The sequence below is a fragment of the Motacilla alba genome, chromosome 3 (assembly GCF_015832195.1).
Source record: "Motacilla alba alba isolate MOTALB_02 chromosome 3, Motacilla_alba_V1.0_pri, whole genome shotgun sequence".
Taxonomy (NCBI): Eukaryota; Metazoa; Chordata; class Aves; order Passeriformes; family Motacillidae; genus Motacilla; species Motacilla alba.
The window spans coordinates 46,076,808-46,093,906 of NC_052018.1; the positions used below are offsets into that span (position 1 = coordinate 46,076,808).

The 17,099-nt window shown below is 38.4% G+C and overlaps 1 protein-coding gene across 2 annotated transcripts in view; it reads right to left on the minus strand.

Annotated features, from left to right (window-relative positions):
- The window catches only part of CDK19 (cyclin dependent kinase 19), a 119,531-nt gene that overhangs the window by 87,959 nt on the left and 14,473 nt on the right, over positions 1-17,099 (minus strand). For both annotated transcript variants that reach the window (XM_038130480.1, XM_038130481.1), the window contains exon 2: positions 13,978-14,053. In XM_038130480.1, the coding sequence (XP_037986408.1) occupies positions 13,978-14,053 (76 nt within the window). The remainder of the gene's footprint in view (positions 1-13,977; positions 14,054-17,099) is intronic.

The following is a 17,099-nucleotide window of genomic DNA, read 5'->3' on the forward strand; positions in this document are numbered from 1 at the left end:
GCAGGAGAAATGGCAGAGCTGGAACGAAAAGTGAGGATAACTGCAAGACCTAGACCATGTGAAAAGGGTTCATGGACTACAATGGTATACCAGGAATTCAACTGGCTGTGGAAACAGAAGGGAAGAGGAGGAGTAGAGAAAAAAAGCAGCGGACACTAGCAAAGCTGAAGACAGAAAAAATGATGTTGGTGAGGTGAGGAGTGGGATATGGAAGTGTAAAAAGGAATGAACTGTGTGGGAGAAACAGAGGGAAAGAGTGGTGGAGGGGAAAGCAAAAGGCAAATGCAAAAATGTCAAGGGAGGAGAGACACACAGAAATGTGTCCAACATAGCAAATGTTCCTCCTAACCTCAGCACAAAGTCCAGAGGCACACCAACCCTCTGGCACAACTGTCCTCTTGCTCTCCTCTTTTAAGCACTAGTTCCCATGACAGGGAGGTTACTTATGATGGCAGGCTGTGCTGTGAGCAGAAGGTCAGAAAGAAGAAAAAATGAGGCATAAGGGAAATGAACCCGTGCTGGGGAAAGAAGGAGCATAAGGAAGAAAATTCTATTTCCAAGGACACAAAATAGAAAAATAAATAGTCTTTGTGAAATTCTTTTATTCTTTGAGCACGACCTTCAGGAATAATGTCAATTGAAATTATTTGTATGGAAAGGGGTAGCAGAAGAGAAGGGCTCAAAGTTTATGTCAAGGGTGATGAGAAGAACCTGCGACTGGCAATATGTGATATAATTGAATTGCAGAAATGAAGAAAATTCTCATAAAAGCAGGTGAAAAATCTGCAGAAGGTGATTAAGATTTTATTGTAACTAGTCTAAAATACAAAAGCAGCGGCAAAAGTAGTAACTATTTCTGCTGACAGAGCCTGTGAGAAAATAGGGAAATGCAAGTAGAATCAAAAACTGCATCAACAGAAGAAATGCAAGCAGGAATGAAGTCACAAATGACAAGTTGTGAATACTTACACACCACATATCATAAAGAGGTCTAAGCAACAGAGTATGAAGGATAGTATAGAAAGAATAAACTGTACAATAAAGAAAAGGTTTGGAATAGGAATTAGAGATAACATTTGAAAAGCCAGGAGCCAGAGTCGGAGGAAGGACAAGTAAAAGATTACAAGTTACATGCAAGGAGTCTGGTAAAAAGGATTAAAAAGCCCTAGAATTAATATTTTTTCCTACTCAGACTGCAAATATTTTACAATGGTTATTGAAATTACTAAATGTAGTAAGACATTTTGTCCCAATCAACATGTCACTACTATACAATAGGATAACTCAGCCAAACAATCTAAGAAGAGCAACACGCACTTTGTTTCCACTCATTATGACATTTTCCACCGTTAGATAAAAATCAATACAGCACGTCCTTTATCAGAGGAAAAAAAAGAAAAAAGAGAGCAAGTCAAGGATTCTTCCTTTATCCCATTATTGCCAAGACAAAAAACATGTTTTTGCAATGCCCTACCTAAAAAAATAGAATATTTGCCCTTTTATTTGGCAAGAAGCATGGAAAAGTTCAGGCAATGGGCCAGATCTTTTGTCTAAAATGCATAACGTTATGGCTCAGCTTTGCTAAGGACTCACAAACAGTGCCCTGAGAATCTGGTCCCAATGCCCTCTCTCCTTTTTTAATACCCAACATCAGATTTTTATCCCAAAGGTATAAAAGTAGATTTACACACACACCTCTCCCCTAAATCTCTTCTAAAAGACAGGAGCATATCTTACGCTGTAAGGACTACAGTAATGTTCCAGACTAACAAAGCCATATCCATAAAGAAAACAAACACTTGAATCCATACACGAAGCTTCTTTAGCACAACTTTTCACACAAATAAGGCACACTGTGAGAGAGCTTGGGCACTCCTTGTTCCACACTGTCGCCTTCAGCCCTTCTCTCTTTCTTGCCACTGTCACTACCTGCTTATCTCAGCACACACAAGTTGTGTCCCCATTTAGGCAGCCCGTGGTGGGGTTTCATGTATACGCCTGTCTATATGGCTTTCTTTTGCCCCAGCTTTTAACAGCACAGTCCCTACCTGACTTGCTGTGCTTGGATTTTGCCACCAAAAAAAAAAAAAAAATTCAGTCTAAGAAAACACTTTTATTTCTTAGAAAGCCCTTCCATTCTTTTACTCCACTGCAAGCATCCTTTTACCCTACTGCCTTCAGATTTTTAGGTATTTTAAATAAACAAAATAAATTAATGTGATCTGACACAGATGTCATGGAGCAATGGGATTCAGTGGATCATGAAAGAGACACTACAAATATCAAATAGAAAAGACTGGATGATATAGGGAAAAAAGGAGTGATAAATGGAAGTCTCAAAAGGCACAAGGATGAGTGCAATTTTATAAACTGAAAAAAAATTTTAAAGCCCCATTCAGGAAAATCCATGCAAGGAAGACTCTTTCCTTTACATTTTCTTCACTATTCACAGCCTATGAATTGAACTGTATGTAACAACAAAGCAATTAGTTTAAATACTGCCAATGCTCTCACTGGTGATAATTGGTTGCTTCTTGTAGGAACATCTGTTCCATCTTTCTTAAGAAATGAAGTACAGACCCTGTTACCTAGACAACAGAATCCTTCTGAGCATCATGCACTGTAAAAGGGCAATATCAGCCTAAGTCACACCGCACAGTCGCTCTCCCCACTGCTCCCTCACCGCTGCTAATGCAGCCAAATGCTGTGACTTTTTAACATTAAGCCCATATTTATTAGATTGCATACACTCAAGCTCACTTTCACATGCACTAAAAGCAACAGCTGTGTCACTGTCCTTTGGCCAAGCAACAGTCACTTTGAGGCTCTGTATTCAGCCAGTTTCCACCACCGTGACTGCCAAGCTGAAAATGCTGCAGCTTATGAGTATTCTGAGAGCAAGTCTTATCAAATCCAGAATTTTCACCTCAGTTCCCCTGAATGTGGTGCAGAAACAGTCACTTTAACTGCTATTCCTCAATTACTGGAGCTATTCTAGCACTAAAGGGCCTCATCCCTTACAGACACTCACTAGTGTCCTCTAGCCAAATTCAGGAGAGAAGCAGCAGACTGAACATTGAAGATGCCTTTTGTTGCCTTAAACTCATCACAATTCTACAAATACTGATAAAATGTTAACAAGTGAAGTGCATCAGATGACCAAATTCCTTTGCATCCTTTAGCAAGATGGATGGATTTATTTTTTTCTCATCTGCATGTGATGGAAGACCAAAAAACAGAGAAACTGAAATTGTAGAATCATTGAGGTCGGAGAGGGGCTTTTCACAAGAGCATGTAGTGACAGGACAAGGGTCAATGGCTTTATACTGAAAAAGGGTGAGGTTAGATTAGATATTAGGAAGATATTCTCCATTGTGAGAGGAGTGAGACACTGGCACAAGTTGCCCAGAGAATCCATGGATGCCCCATCCCTGGCAGTGTTCAAGGCCAGGCTGGATGGGGCTTGAAGCAACCTGATCTAGTGGAAGGTGTCCTCACCCATGGCAGGGGGATTGGAACTAGATTATCTTTAAGGTCCCTCCCAACCCAAACCATTATACAATTTTATGAAAATAATCCCAGTGAGAACGCACCATAGGTCTGTTTTCCAGGTTCATCTCAGTTGGGGGAAAAAAAAAAAAGGCAAAAAAAAGGCAAAAAGGAAAAAAAAAAAAAAAAGCACATGAGCTCTAAAAGTACTGAGGGTAAAAAATAAAAGCTTGAAAATGGTGTGGATTTGAGATGCTCAGAAGCAGCAAAAATTAAATTATTCATCTGGCCTTAGACTGAAAATCTGAACAATGGAGGTAGCTGAAAATTATTAAACATAAAATCACAGCAGAATTTCTTATTTTGACTGTACAACTTTGAGCAAAGTTCAGAGAATTTCAAATGTGAAACAGTACAAAAGACAATTTTGCAACATTAAAATATTTTTTAGGCCACAAGTATAATATTTAGAGACAGAATGTAAAGCTGCAAGGATCACCCATCCTGAGAAAAATTAAACAGACTAGGTGAGACCTAGGCAAGCAGAAAATCACTAATACCTAACAAATATAACATATCAAAAAAAAGAAGAAACCATTATAAGTTCGAAGTGTAAAGATATTAAGGCAAATGAGGATACTGAACAAACCTTGGAGTTTGGTCAGAGAGAGAGATCATTAATCACAGTAGTAAGAAGCTTTTTTAGCGTATGAGCTTAGAGAAATCAAACCAAAATGGATCCAAGATAGAAATAGCAGACACAAAACCACTATATTGTCCGTAAATATTAAAGACATCTGGAGATAGAGGAAAGCAAGGGAAATAGTACAAAAGGCAACTGAGGTAAAAATGAAACTGAAGTAATCTAATAAGCAAGTGAAAATATGGAAAGACAATGACAGTTGAGAAATAAAGTTTGCAGGGGCCATGGGATGGAGTAAGTTCATTAGCACAGAAAGAAAAGGCAGGGACTCAATGTCTTCAAGAACAGGCAGTAGGTCTCCCATTTCATAACTGCCTCCAATCAAAATCATTCTACTGATAGCTTTTCTCAATATTCAAAAAACTAATAATTTTTTCGAGAAGTATAGCCTGCCTGGACTATTAACTTCATTAACTTCAGTATGCTCAGGTGGTGGCATATGAGAGAGGTCAAGGCCAAGTACGCTTGTGGCATATTCACATACCCACAACATGGTACATCCACGATGTGCATGCAACAGGCAGGTTCCAGGAAGCATCCTGACACTGCAGTGACAGAGGAAGCATGAGCATGATGCTCTTTCTACAAGCCAAATGCATTTTGCCAATTAGATTGCCAAATGGAGCAGAGAAGAAGACTATGATGCTCACACCTTTCTTATCAAAATGCAAACAAAGCATCACACTGTAAGATGCATCACAGAATTAAAGACATCAGGCTATCCACTTTGTGTTGTACTCTTAACTACAGTGTCAAAACAGGAAAGGCTTCCTGCATCTTAAAACCCCCATACATTAACATCTCAATTCATCACTAAGACAAGAAAAATCTCAGTAGGATACAGTAGAAGCTGTATTTAAAAAGAGCTACTGTTCAGTTTACCACAGAAATAGACACAGAGGTTCACAAGAAAACAAACACCACACTGAAAGTGTTCACATAATGGAATTCAATTAAGTCAATAAAATTTTAGTAGAAGGTGACATTTTGCCTTCCATAACAAAGCTGACTACAATTTGCACACAAAAACTTGAAGAGTAAAACAGGACTGCAGACTAAAAACACTATCCACCTAGTCATACACAGGGCTGAAAATAATGCCAGATAATTCATTGAAAAAAAGCAACATTTAATCAAATTCCTACAATTTTTTCTTCCAGTGACGATCCATTTGCAATCCAGCCATCTCTGTTCTGTATTAAATTTATCCAGTTTAGGCACTACCAATAGTATTTTATTTCTGCCTCACAGACTCCATGGAAACCAAGAAGTCTTAGGCAGTTTACAGATCTAGGACACCAGAGACACCAGTAAGGAAGACATTGTGTTGGGAGTACATTACAGAACCATCTGATAAGGATGGCAAATAGGGTGAAGTCTTCTCCACAACTCAGAGAAGTCTCTGATCCAAAAGCCATCATTCTTATGAGAAGAGATCTGCCTCCTTGACATCCACTGGAATTAACTCAGTTAGTTTTGGGAGGCTATCAGGAACAGCTTCTTGATACACATACTGGAAGGGCCAATAAAGGTAGCACACAGTTGTTCAAGGAAGAACTGGTTGGAGATTTGACAAGGTAGCTTTGGCTGTTGCAACCATCAACTACGCCTGAGGATATTCAGCACAAAGAAGGCTCCAGAGAGATCATCTGTGGCTTTCCAGTACTTAGTACAAGGGGCTTATAAAAAGGAGAGGGACTTTTTACATGGGCAGACAGTGATAGGACAAGGGAGAAGAATTTTAAATTTAAAAAAACAGGAAAGATTTTTTAGAAGTTAGGAAGAAATTCTTTACACAGAGGGTGGTAAGGAACTAGAACAGGTTGCCCAGAGAAGCTGTGGATGCCCCACCTCTCCCAGTGTTCATGGTCGGGTTGGATGGGGCCATGAGCAAACTGATCTAGTGGTGGCATCCCTGGTCCAAGGCAGGAAGGATGGTGATTTTTAAGGCCCCCTCCAACCCAAGTAATTCCATTATCTGATGATTCTAAGATCCTGAGTGAAGAAGGCAGAGCACAGACCTGGAGCTTCAGAACAGAACACTTCAGCTTACTGAAGAAACTGGTAGGTAGCCACAGGAAGCAGCTCTGAAGACCAAAGTTGCTCAGGAAAAGTGGCAGGTCTGTGAAGAAATACAAGTAGACCTGTTTGGCTAAGCAGATGGCCAGAACTCAAATGCAAGTGTATAGAGAGGTGCAAACAGGGACAGGCTACATGGGAGGAGTTTACTGACTTTGCCCAGGCATGTAGGGATGGTGTCAGGAGAGCTGAAGCTCACCTTGATTTGACACTTACAAGGGATGTTGAGTGTAACAAGAGCTTCTGCTACACTACATTGATTATGAAAGGCCGAACAAGAAAATGTGAGCCTGTTTCTAAATGACGTGGAGATTCAATAATAGGAGGTCCAACTTAAATATAATCCATCATCTGATAACCCATGCCATCACCTCTCAGCCACAGGCATAAAAGTAGCTCCATGTAATGTTAAGTTAGAGACATTCTAGTTATGCAAAGTCAATATATTAATTCAAACAATTTTACAACTCCACACAGAATAAACTGAAAACATGTACAAACTAATTTTACTTTACAGGAAAAGCACAAATGGAGGAACATAAGGAAAATATGCAATGTGAAAGAAAGAATGAGAAACAAAAGACTGAAAGTTTATGCAAATTCAGAAAAGAACACGATTTACAAAACATTCCAACTGAAGCTTTAAATCATGTAAGTATATATGTTCTTGTGCACACACACGGAGTCTTGCAGGGAGTATTTCAGTTTGGCAAGTAAGTATTTAAAAACCTCTTCTCTGCATTATTGGCAACATTGGTTTTCTTTGTCTGAGTGATAAAGTAGCTATTTGCTTTCAGCGCATTGCTGCCTAAAGCTTCATCTGAAGCAGTTTGGCTTTGGGTTTTTGTTCATTTCTGCTGAAGACACCATCAGCTGGTTTTGCATTTGTGTGTTCTGAGAATGTTTAGGATCCAAACAAAATAGCAAATACAAAGTGAAAATAACTGAGCCTATATAGAACTGAACAGTCATTCTCCCTAGTCAGCTGCACTGGGAATTTGGATTATATCATAACTGATGTCAAGTTTCAAACTCATAGAGACGTTTCCTCAGCTCATACCACATTAGAATGGGGTAAAAGCTTTCTTTTTCTTCTTTTTAATGTACTTGCCATAGATGCACTGATATTGCTCTCCTGCTTTGAGCAGAAATACAACTTCAAGAAAAGTAACCTCTACATGAAAAGAAACTGCAAATTTTGCATTTAGAAATCTAAAAGCAGCATCTTCCTTTTCCTTTCTCCTCTGCATACTCTTTTTTGTTATTAAATTGCTGAAGGATATATCTTTAGTTAAGACAATGGGGCTGACTAGCTGCTTCAGATGATGCTCTACTTTTGTCTAATTTCTTGATATAAAATTGTACTTCAAGCTGTGAAACTTTATTTTCATAAACACTACCGTGTATTTATGCCTGATAGAAACATCAACTTAATTGATTAACAAAAACAGCTTTATTTCACATATTTACCAATTGTGTACTTTTTTATTTAATGAAGTTAATTGTTCTTTCAGATGCAATAAAATAAAGAAGACAAAAATGTGCACAGAACCCTTGCGAAGAATAACCAAAGCAGGAATTTAAGTACTCCCTTACACAAAAAGCATTTAAATTACACAGATTATACAAGATTAGACCATGTAATACAGAGCTCTTATTCTTCCTATGGCATGCAAAACACGAGTTGTCATGTAGACGAACCAAAAAACCTTCTTCCAGCTGATTCACAATGCATAGACACTTCTAGCCAACACATGCCTTAGCTCTCTAATAAAAATCCCTTCAAGAAAAAGTTTTTTTCACTTATTTCACTACCTCCAGCTATTGAAAGAGGGAGTAGAGTTTCAAAGTTTCCACAAGCAATCTTTTCTAATTAGGTAGTAGAGAATTTATGGGGAGATTTTACATTGCCAAATGTTCTACTCATTTATTCTGTCTTGGCATGGGAAAAGAAGTCCTGACATTCAAAAGGAATCTCCTACAGCAAATGTACTCAGGTACACAGACTTCTTTTAAGCCTTTTTTTACTCAACCTTGCCTCCAATGAAGCCAGGGACCAAAGTCCACATAAGTTTACACAGCAGCAAATGCTGCAAGCCGCTGTGATAGTCATGGACAAAGAAAAGGTCGATATAGCTGAAGCACAGAATTTGTACCTATTATGAAATTTTATGCAACTTCACTTGAAGAGAGCCAATGGCATTAGAAATCTTCTAAGTGTTTTATAAATACTGAAAAGTTACCATTATTCCTGTACAGCTGACCTTTTCCATGATATTAAGAGATGCAGAGACAGGTCAAAGATGTTTAAGGCCAGCCTGGTCCACAGTCTCAAATTAGGTAACTTCATGTTTAGCTCATTTGACTAAGTGGTTTCCAACCAGAGAGGTGAGAGCAGCTGGTAAATGATGTGCAGCACCTGACAGAGGTAAAAGCAGTGAAGTTTTACCAGCTCTACCAGCAAAGCACAGTATGTCCCCTTGAGTCCCTGTGCCACGCTGCCAATGGCACCAGAGGAAACACGTGGCAAAGGCACAAAGTGTTTCAAGATGGAGAGGGTAAGTCTGGCAGACTTCCTTGGCTCAGCTTCAGCACCACAACATGACAGCGTAGCCAAACCCAAGAAGAAGGGGACACAACCTCAGAAGAACTGCCCACACAGAAAGGAAGGCCATAGACAGAAGGGAGGCAGAAAAGAATGTAAATACAGTGAGAAAGTGCCACCTTCAAGAGAGCTGACAAACACAAAAAAGTTACAAAGATATATTATTTAACCTGTAAGGCTTCTAAAATTTTGCCCACCCTCAGAAACCTAAGTATTTGTATGCTGTAGTACTTTGAAACATATACTGCATAAGTAGGTTAAAAGACTGAGAATGATTTGTGCATGCTAAATTGTTCAACTGAGCTTTCAGTAACCCATTTAACATTATAGTCTGAATTTATTTTAGCCTGTACCCATAACTACAAGTTTGAACAACAAAGGCCAACTAATGCTCCCACTAGTATGCCACAGCATACTGGCACCATTTCAAGGCCTCCCAGAAGGGGCAGTCTTCCCTAGCAACCAGCACACACAGGCACAGGATGTGGCAACTAAAATGGTTACAGGACCCAGACCCAACATTGACACAGGGCAAAGCAGCACCAATTTAGGGCACTCAAAAAACACTAGGCCAGCAATGCTGGTTTGCGGCTCTGCTTCTCCCAGTTAAATCATCTTCAACAGCCAGGTCTCTTTTTCCCCTACAGGAAAAAAAAGAATGAGCTATAAAACCACCCTGATATAAAAAAAAAATAAATTCAATTAAGTTTAGAATTGAGGTCACTATTTACAGAGAAGAAAGATAGAGTTCATAATTTATCCTCGGAAGAAGGGAAGTTCTTATTGGCGAGGGTGCAAAAAAAAAGCTAGAAAGGACCAGAAGTTGAACAAGGAAGATCTAAATCTTGACTCAAGTCTCTGGTTCATGTGAAACCTTTAGTAAAGTCATTCTTGTCTGTAGACTGTGTTAGCTGCTCTGTGAGAATATTATGGAACATACCACTAAAAACCTTACTAAAGTCAAGATAAACTGAATCTACAGCATTCACCCCATTCACCAAGCCGGACATCTTATTATACAAGACAAACAGGTTGGTTAAGGATTATTTTCCCTTGGAAAATCCATGCTGACTACTTCCAATCACCATCTTGTCCTGCATGTGTTTAGAAATGGTTTCCATGAGGATTTGCTTCATCACCCTCTCAGCAACTAAGATGGAGCTGACCAACTTGTAGTTCCCCTGATCCTCCTTGGAAACAGGAATGACACTTGTTCTCTTCCATTCACCATTATCTTTCTAAGATAACTGAGAGTAGTCTCATCATGAAATCCAAGCAGCTTCTGGGTGCACCTCATGAGGTACCACAGACTTGTGTATGTCCAGTTCAAGTGCTCCCTAACCTGGACCTCCTGCACAAAGGTAAGGCTTCCTTCCTCAACTTGCTCTCTGGTCTCAAGAGCATGAGACTCCTGAAGGCTGGACTTACTGTTAAACACTGAGACAAAGAAAATATTGTAAGTACCTTGGCCTTTTCCATGCCATTTATTCCCATACCGCTGCAGGCCCATGTTTTCTTTAATCTTCTTTGATATTCATGTTCTTGTAGAATCCTTTCTTGTTGCCCTTCTGGTCCCTTGCAAGACCCAACTCCATATCAGCCTTGGCTTTTCTAACCCCTATTCTTGCAAGATTAAACAGCAACTCTATACTTCTCTTGTTCTGCCTATCCTTGCTTCCAATTCATATATAATTCCATTTCATGTCCAGGTTCAACAAGGAGCTCCTTTCACATCCACACAGGCCTCCTGTTGCCCTCGCTTGCTTTCCCCCTTGCTGGGGTGGAACTTAATAAAGTTTGGATGAGCTGATCCTTGAATACCAACAAGTTTTTTCTGACTCCCTCTTCTCTCCAGGGCTGTATCTCACAGAATACTTCCAAGCAGATACCTGAAGAGGCTCAAGTCTGCTCTCATAAAGTCCAGGGTCATGATCCTGCTTTTTGATATGCTCCATTGACTTAGTGAATCCATCTTCAACTTCATCATATCATCTAAATAAGCCAATAACAATTGTACTGAAGTTCTTCCATGCTCAGGGACAGGATACACATCCATATATTTACAATTTACATTGTTGGTGAGTGGCACTGACTAAGAAAACACTTATTACTATTCTTTTTTTTCTGAATTAAGTTTTCCCCAAATCCACAATAAAAAGTTTATAGTCTCTTTACTGTGAAAAACAAAGTCCTTGAATTAACTTGAATGTACTGTCTCAGGAAGTGAAGCCTTTGGGACAAGAAATCTCAGATAAAGCTGTATTACCCTCGCGTATTTTGATACAGAAACACCAAATTCCATTACCACTACCTGTTTGCAGATATTTAAAGTCATAGCTTTTGGTTCATAACAGATGATGGGCAAGATGTTCAACAGGAAAAAACAGCCTTAACCAATAATGCTCCTCTGGTCTATTTCTTGTGTCTCCACTTCTTGTTCTAAAGAACCTACCTAGATATGGTAAGGAAAAAATGAAAAACACAAAAGTAACAGAAATAAAGTCTTCCTTTCAACCCACCTCAGGTTCCAAAATAAGCTAATGTAAGCCTGGAGCTGAAAGAAATGTCACGTTCATTAACTAAACAATCATCTAAAAATAGAAACACTCTATTTCATTACTCCCATTCACATTTTACAGCTCTGCTCTTCAAAAAATGCTGCTGCTTAAGCCATGCAATAATCTGCCTCATAACAAGAACACAGAAATAGTTAGCATTTCAGTTATCTTCAGAACACACATGAGTTACAGGGAACTAATTCAGTTTTTAGACACTCACAGAATTCTTTGAGGTATAAAGAGTCCTTTCTAATATTTTCATACTCAATACAACAGAACTGCATGAAATAAGGATTCTTTAAGCAGGGATCACCCTATAGCTGAAATAAAGCAACAATCACTTGCCACAGGAATTACTGCCCATATGGTGTTTTCACTGATAGAAACTTTCTCCCAGAAAAAGCTCCTACAAATGAATAGCAATAAGAAAAACTTTATAGGTTTTGAAGTCCTCAACAAGGACAGACCAACTTGATTTGTAATGTCAGAAGAGACATCGTCTGCCTTTTCCTTTAGGGAAAGCTGGCCAGCAGATCCTGTAATAGGTATCTATGCAAGAAGACACACAAAATGGTCTTGGACTGTAAAACTGAATGCCTTTCAGTTCAGCAATATATTTCTTGAGCACAATGTCAAGTGTCTAAAGTTTACAGAACTATTAAAATATTCTGAATGTACACACACAGAACCAGGTACACTGGTGTCCCTGTCATTTTCTCATCTTCCAAAGTGGGATTTGGGTTTGCTTTGCTGCTGGTGCAAAGGGGAAAGGTTAAGTGCCAAAAGAACTACTCATGACATTTTTCAAATGGCCTCTGTCCAGGCTGATAATCTTTATTTAATCAGCAAACATTACCCTCCTTGTCACCTATCTAAGCCTTTAAATACAAGATAAGCTATTGATGCATTATCTAGAAGTCTGTTTCTTTTTATGGAAAATGCACTTGATTTTGGCCATATGACAAAAACTTAGTAATTTTTTTTTCAACTATTTCACCTTTACCTTTTTCGCAATTCTAATATTTGCCCCGAAATTTCACTGAGGCAAATGCTGATGTGTTGCATTAGCTCAGGTTACAGAGTTTTACAATAAGGTTTGAAGAAGAAGAATGAAATCTAACTCATAGAAGAATTACCAGAAGAACCACAGAAAGCAGTCAAGTAACTGACACAGTAAATGCCAAAATTCATAGGCTGTACTGACCTCTGCATAAAGCTTTACTAATTAAAAAAGAAAAAAAAAAAAGTGCTGTATCATGGCAGTTAAAACATTATTTGAAACTCTCTCCTTCCTTACATTGCTTTGTCCAGGTAGACAGAACCAGCTAGTCTCCTTCATATAATCCACACATCTCCACAGCAGTAGAATTTAAAACAAAGGACAAGAATCCAAGAAACAAAAACTCCTCGATATTGCCAAAAATGACTTTGTAGTACCAAGAATATAAGCTAGTACTGATGTTAAGAGGATTTCCTATTTCCTCCAAAGGCAGAAATGTTAGCAAAAGAAGGTCACTGGGTAAATCCTGTGTAAAGTGACTGACAGCAATGTGGCCACCTCTCAAATCCATGAGTGACCTTGACCTTATAGTGATAAGCACTCTAAAAGGACAGCAGTTTTATCTGTTAAGTCTCTTTATACAGAATCACCATGGACACTACACTAAACACAACCCAGTGGTTTGTTCAGTTTATGGACACCATGAGTTTCTAATGCCTCACATTGCATTGCACATCTGAATGCTGTATTTCAATGCAACACTACCAGATTATAAAAAGCTTTAAGCACAATCCTAAGATACATTCAACAGCTGACTGCATAGTGACAGCAGCAAGACAAGGTAAATATTTAATCAAGCAAGTGCACTCCTTTTGCAATGCACAAAATACTTGCATTACTCAGTATCCAGCATTTTGTCAGTAATGCACATTTTCAGACATAAAAAACACTTAAAGATCAAATTCTACTTTTATTTACAAACACTTAATTTTTACCAAATTTGAAGGAATAATAGTTATGTAATAAAAGACACATGTAATGAAAATATAATTAAAGCTGGTTTTCATTTTGTTATTAAATTTCCCTGTACTTGGCAAAACAAATTAAAAATGAGGAGAACAAACTGTTCTCAGATACTAAAGAAAAACAACTCACCATTAGTCTAAAATAAAATACATTATTAGTAAGTGGACTTCAGATGGTAGTTGTAATCTTTCAGAACCTTTTTCTTTCAAGTCATTTTAAAAATGTTCCTTTTTAAAGTAAGTCTTCATTTAGAAGTTCATATTTGCTTCCCTCTCAACACATAAAAGAAGATGAAACAAAATTACATCAGAAAGATGCATTGCTATTACCTGAAAAGAACTAAAAGAAAACTATGATTTTAAAAGCCTCTTTAAAAGGCTCAGATCTGAATAAACTTCCATACTTGCATACTTTAAAGAAAACATTTGGATAATCTCCATGTTACTTAATTCTAGGAAAATAAAATACCTGTTGAGTAATAATGTCAGTAAAATTACTTTCATTTATGTACACTTACTGCAATCTCTCTACAGGCCGACATGGATATCCCTGTACCTTCAATTTGCTTCAGTGCATACTCCTTTTCATCTTTTCTGTACACACAGAAAAAAAAAAAAAAAAGAGAGAAAGAAAAATATATTTAGCTCTGACTTACATTTAACCAATCAATACCAGTATAATGATGAAACACTTTAATTTGGTTTGGATCAAGAAGCTGAAAAGCCAATCTGCTTTTATGCATAAATTACACTTTGATATGAAAAGCAAGTTTTCTTTTAACAAAGACTTTACAGTTCCCAAACTAAAACTTCTTTATAAAAAACTTGGTTAACCTATATCCATTTCTCTCTGAAAACAGACATAATACCTGCAGATAACTGCAAACACAGAATTTTAGAGCACACTTTCTCTGAACTGTCTACTACTGTGAAAGCACCGCAGTTGTAGCCCATGCCTGGAAAATTCTCCTAGAAATATCTGGGAACGGCAAGCTTTTTTCTTGATTTTATGAGCTACTCTCAATCCACTTTTATTTCTGAAATACTATTCTTTTAAACTAATTATATAATAAGCACTGGCGTCTGACAGATCCCTACAAAGCACATGAAACGCTGTGCTCTGATGTACAAAGTCAGAATATGAACAAAAGTTCAGCCCAAACACTGTACTACCCTTTTAAATAAGCACAGCTTGAAGTGATTTAGAGGGACTATCAAAAGAACAAGAAAAGGAGGTAGAATCTTGAAGCTTTCATGATATAATAGAACCAGCCTACAACATGGTTTTGCAGGATTCAGCTGTCAGTGACAGATGTTGGTAGGCATCAATGCCCCACAGTGTTGATGCCCCTTTGCAGACTCACCAGTCACAATTCAACAACCCACAAGCCCCTATCCAAATTCCCTGTGGCATTTCTGGTAGACCTCAGTTAGCCCTTCTTCCAGTTCCAAAACATTTTGTTTTGCCACACAGGAAGATTCTGAACTTGTACTTGATTCAGTCTCTCTGGCTTTAAACTCCAAGCCTGTGCCCTGCCAGCTTCAGCCTGTTTCCCACCTTCCATCGCACCCTCTCCTTCCAAAATTCATGGGATAAGAAGCGACTGAGTGGAAAAATGTGGGGACAAGACAAGATAACTTGAAATAATAGATGTCTACACATATTATAAGTAACACAGGCAAGCATTATTCTCAGTAATTTTCAGCAGCAGCTGAACCCTCAATGCATGTCTATAATTAACACTGAGCTACACTTTTTGAAATAGAATTTTAACAAGAAAATTTCCAGATGCTTTCCAACTACACATGAAAACGTGTAACTTCACAGGTAATAAGATCACACCGTATCTCTCAGGAATTGTTTCTGATTTCATTAATTAGTCCAAATTTTAAACAGTAAATAATAAATGTCCATCTCCTCTTATACATGGTCCTGCTATCTATGCAGAGGATTTCCACACACTGCAAAGTATCAACTCCATCAACTCAGGTTGCTTACAGAGACTGTGAAGACAAAATTATATCGTCTGCAGAACGAAAACCAACTCTGGACATTCAAAATTGATCATGGCATTTAAACTACGGTCATGTTTAAACTATGCAGCAGAAACAATCCTGTGCACAACTATCAGCTGGAATCCCAAAGCAATGTAGTCACTACAGCACTGCATCACATCCTTATTTTGGCACATCTACTGAACCAGGCACAGGACCACACTGATATGGCCACCCTTGAACTAATTCAACAAGCAAAGCGTTGCATCCAGTTACTCAGACCTTCACAGAGTGAAGGTCACTGCAGAGACCAGGCGTGACACTTGGCACACACTGCCTTCAGCAGCACTGCTGAACGCCACCGCCACGGCAAGGCTGTCAGAGCTTGTCAGACAGACACTGCATGCAGGACTTCGAGGTACAAATGACAAATTATGAAAGGTGTTTTAAAAAAAACCCCAACCAATCCAACAACCTAAGGTATTACAGCGTGTGGGAAAAGGAGGCAGTCTTACTGAGCTGCAACCCAGATAGTTCTAAAACACTAGATTTTGTAAAAAATGAGCAAAAATAGGGATAATGATATTGCTTACTTACAATAAATGGGTGGCAAGGACAAAGAACTCCAAAGAGATCGTATTCTTGACCTGATTTTTTTTATTTTTTTTTTTACCAACAGCTTTGGAATTATAAACACAGCCTTCTTTAGATACTATTTACTTGCTTTGGCAGAAATGCAAGTCTATGCAAATACATTTCCAAAGTTAGCTGTCCTTATTATGGAAATATAATAGCTAATTAAAGCACTTTCCAAAGATGTCCACCAAGTGGTATTTTAGCTATAATATTTTCCATTCAAGATAATTTGAAAAAGAAAGAAGTATATTCAAAACTTCAAAAGCAAGTCAGCCAGTGCAATCTGATGAAACAAACAATTCTGGTTATTCAGTGAAGTGTCCAAATAGAAGAACACATAGGTGCTTTATTAGCTATTTCCCCACTTGTAAGAATTCAGTAAATAATATCAAATGATGTGTGTGATAGGTGAGTACACTGTTCAACTCCCTAAAGACCAACGCTCTCATAAAACACTTGAAACAGGGGGAAGTACTTATATTTCGTTTCAGAAAAACTCTACTGAACTCTGAACACATTTCAAGAAATTCTACAGAATTACACAGCATAAAGTTTTCATAAATCCTTTTCTGACAGATCCTATATCAGCACATTTTTTACTGGAGCGAAGCAAGCACGATCAAGTTAACACCAAATCCAAACAACCACAAACCACACAGCTCTGGTATGAGGCAAAAGGCACCCAGGTCAGGGATAGCCAAGCAGAAAGCAGGGTCTCTGCCCACAACCATTTGTATATGGTCTGCAGAAACACTATCTCAGGAACAGGTCAACTAACTTGAATGTCTTAACCTGCAACTGTAAGGGAGTTTGTCTGGGGGCAGGAAGCAAGTGGTACAGATCAAGGTTCAATCAAGCAGGTTGTATCAAACAGCCACCCCAGGTTGATGGTGGCAATGTGTTCACTAATCTGAGCAAAAAACATAGCAAAGCACAACTCAAAGGGAAACCATACTTCAGAAAGCTGTGAGTTAGCAATTTTTATTAATGCTTTTCAAAACCAATGCAG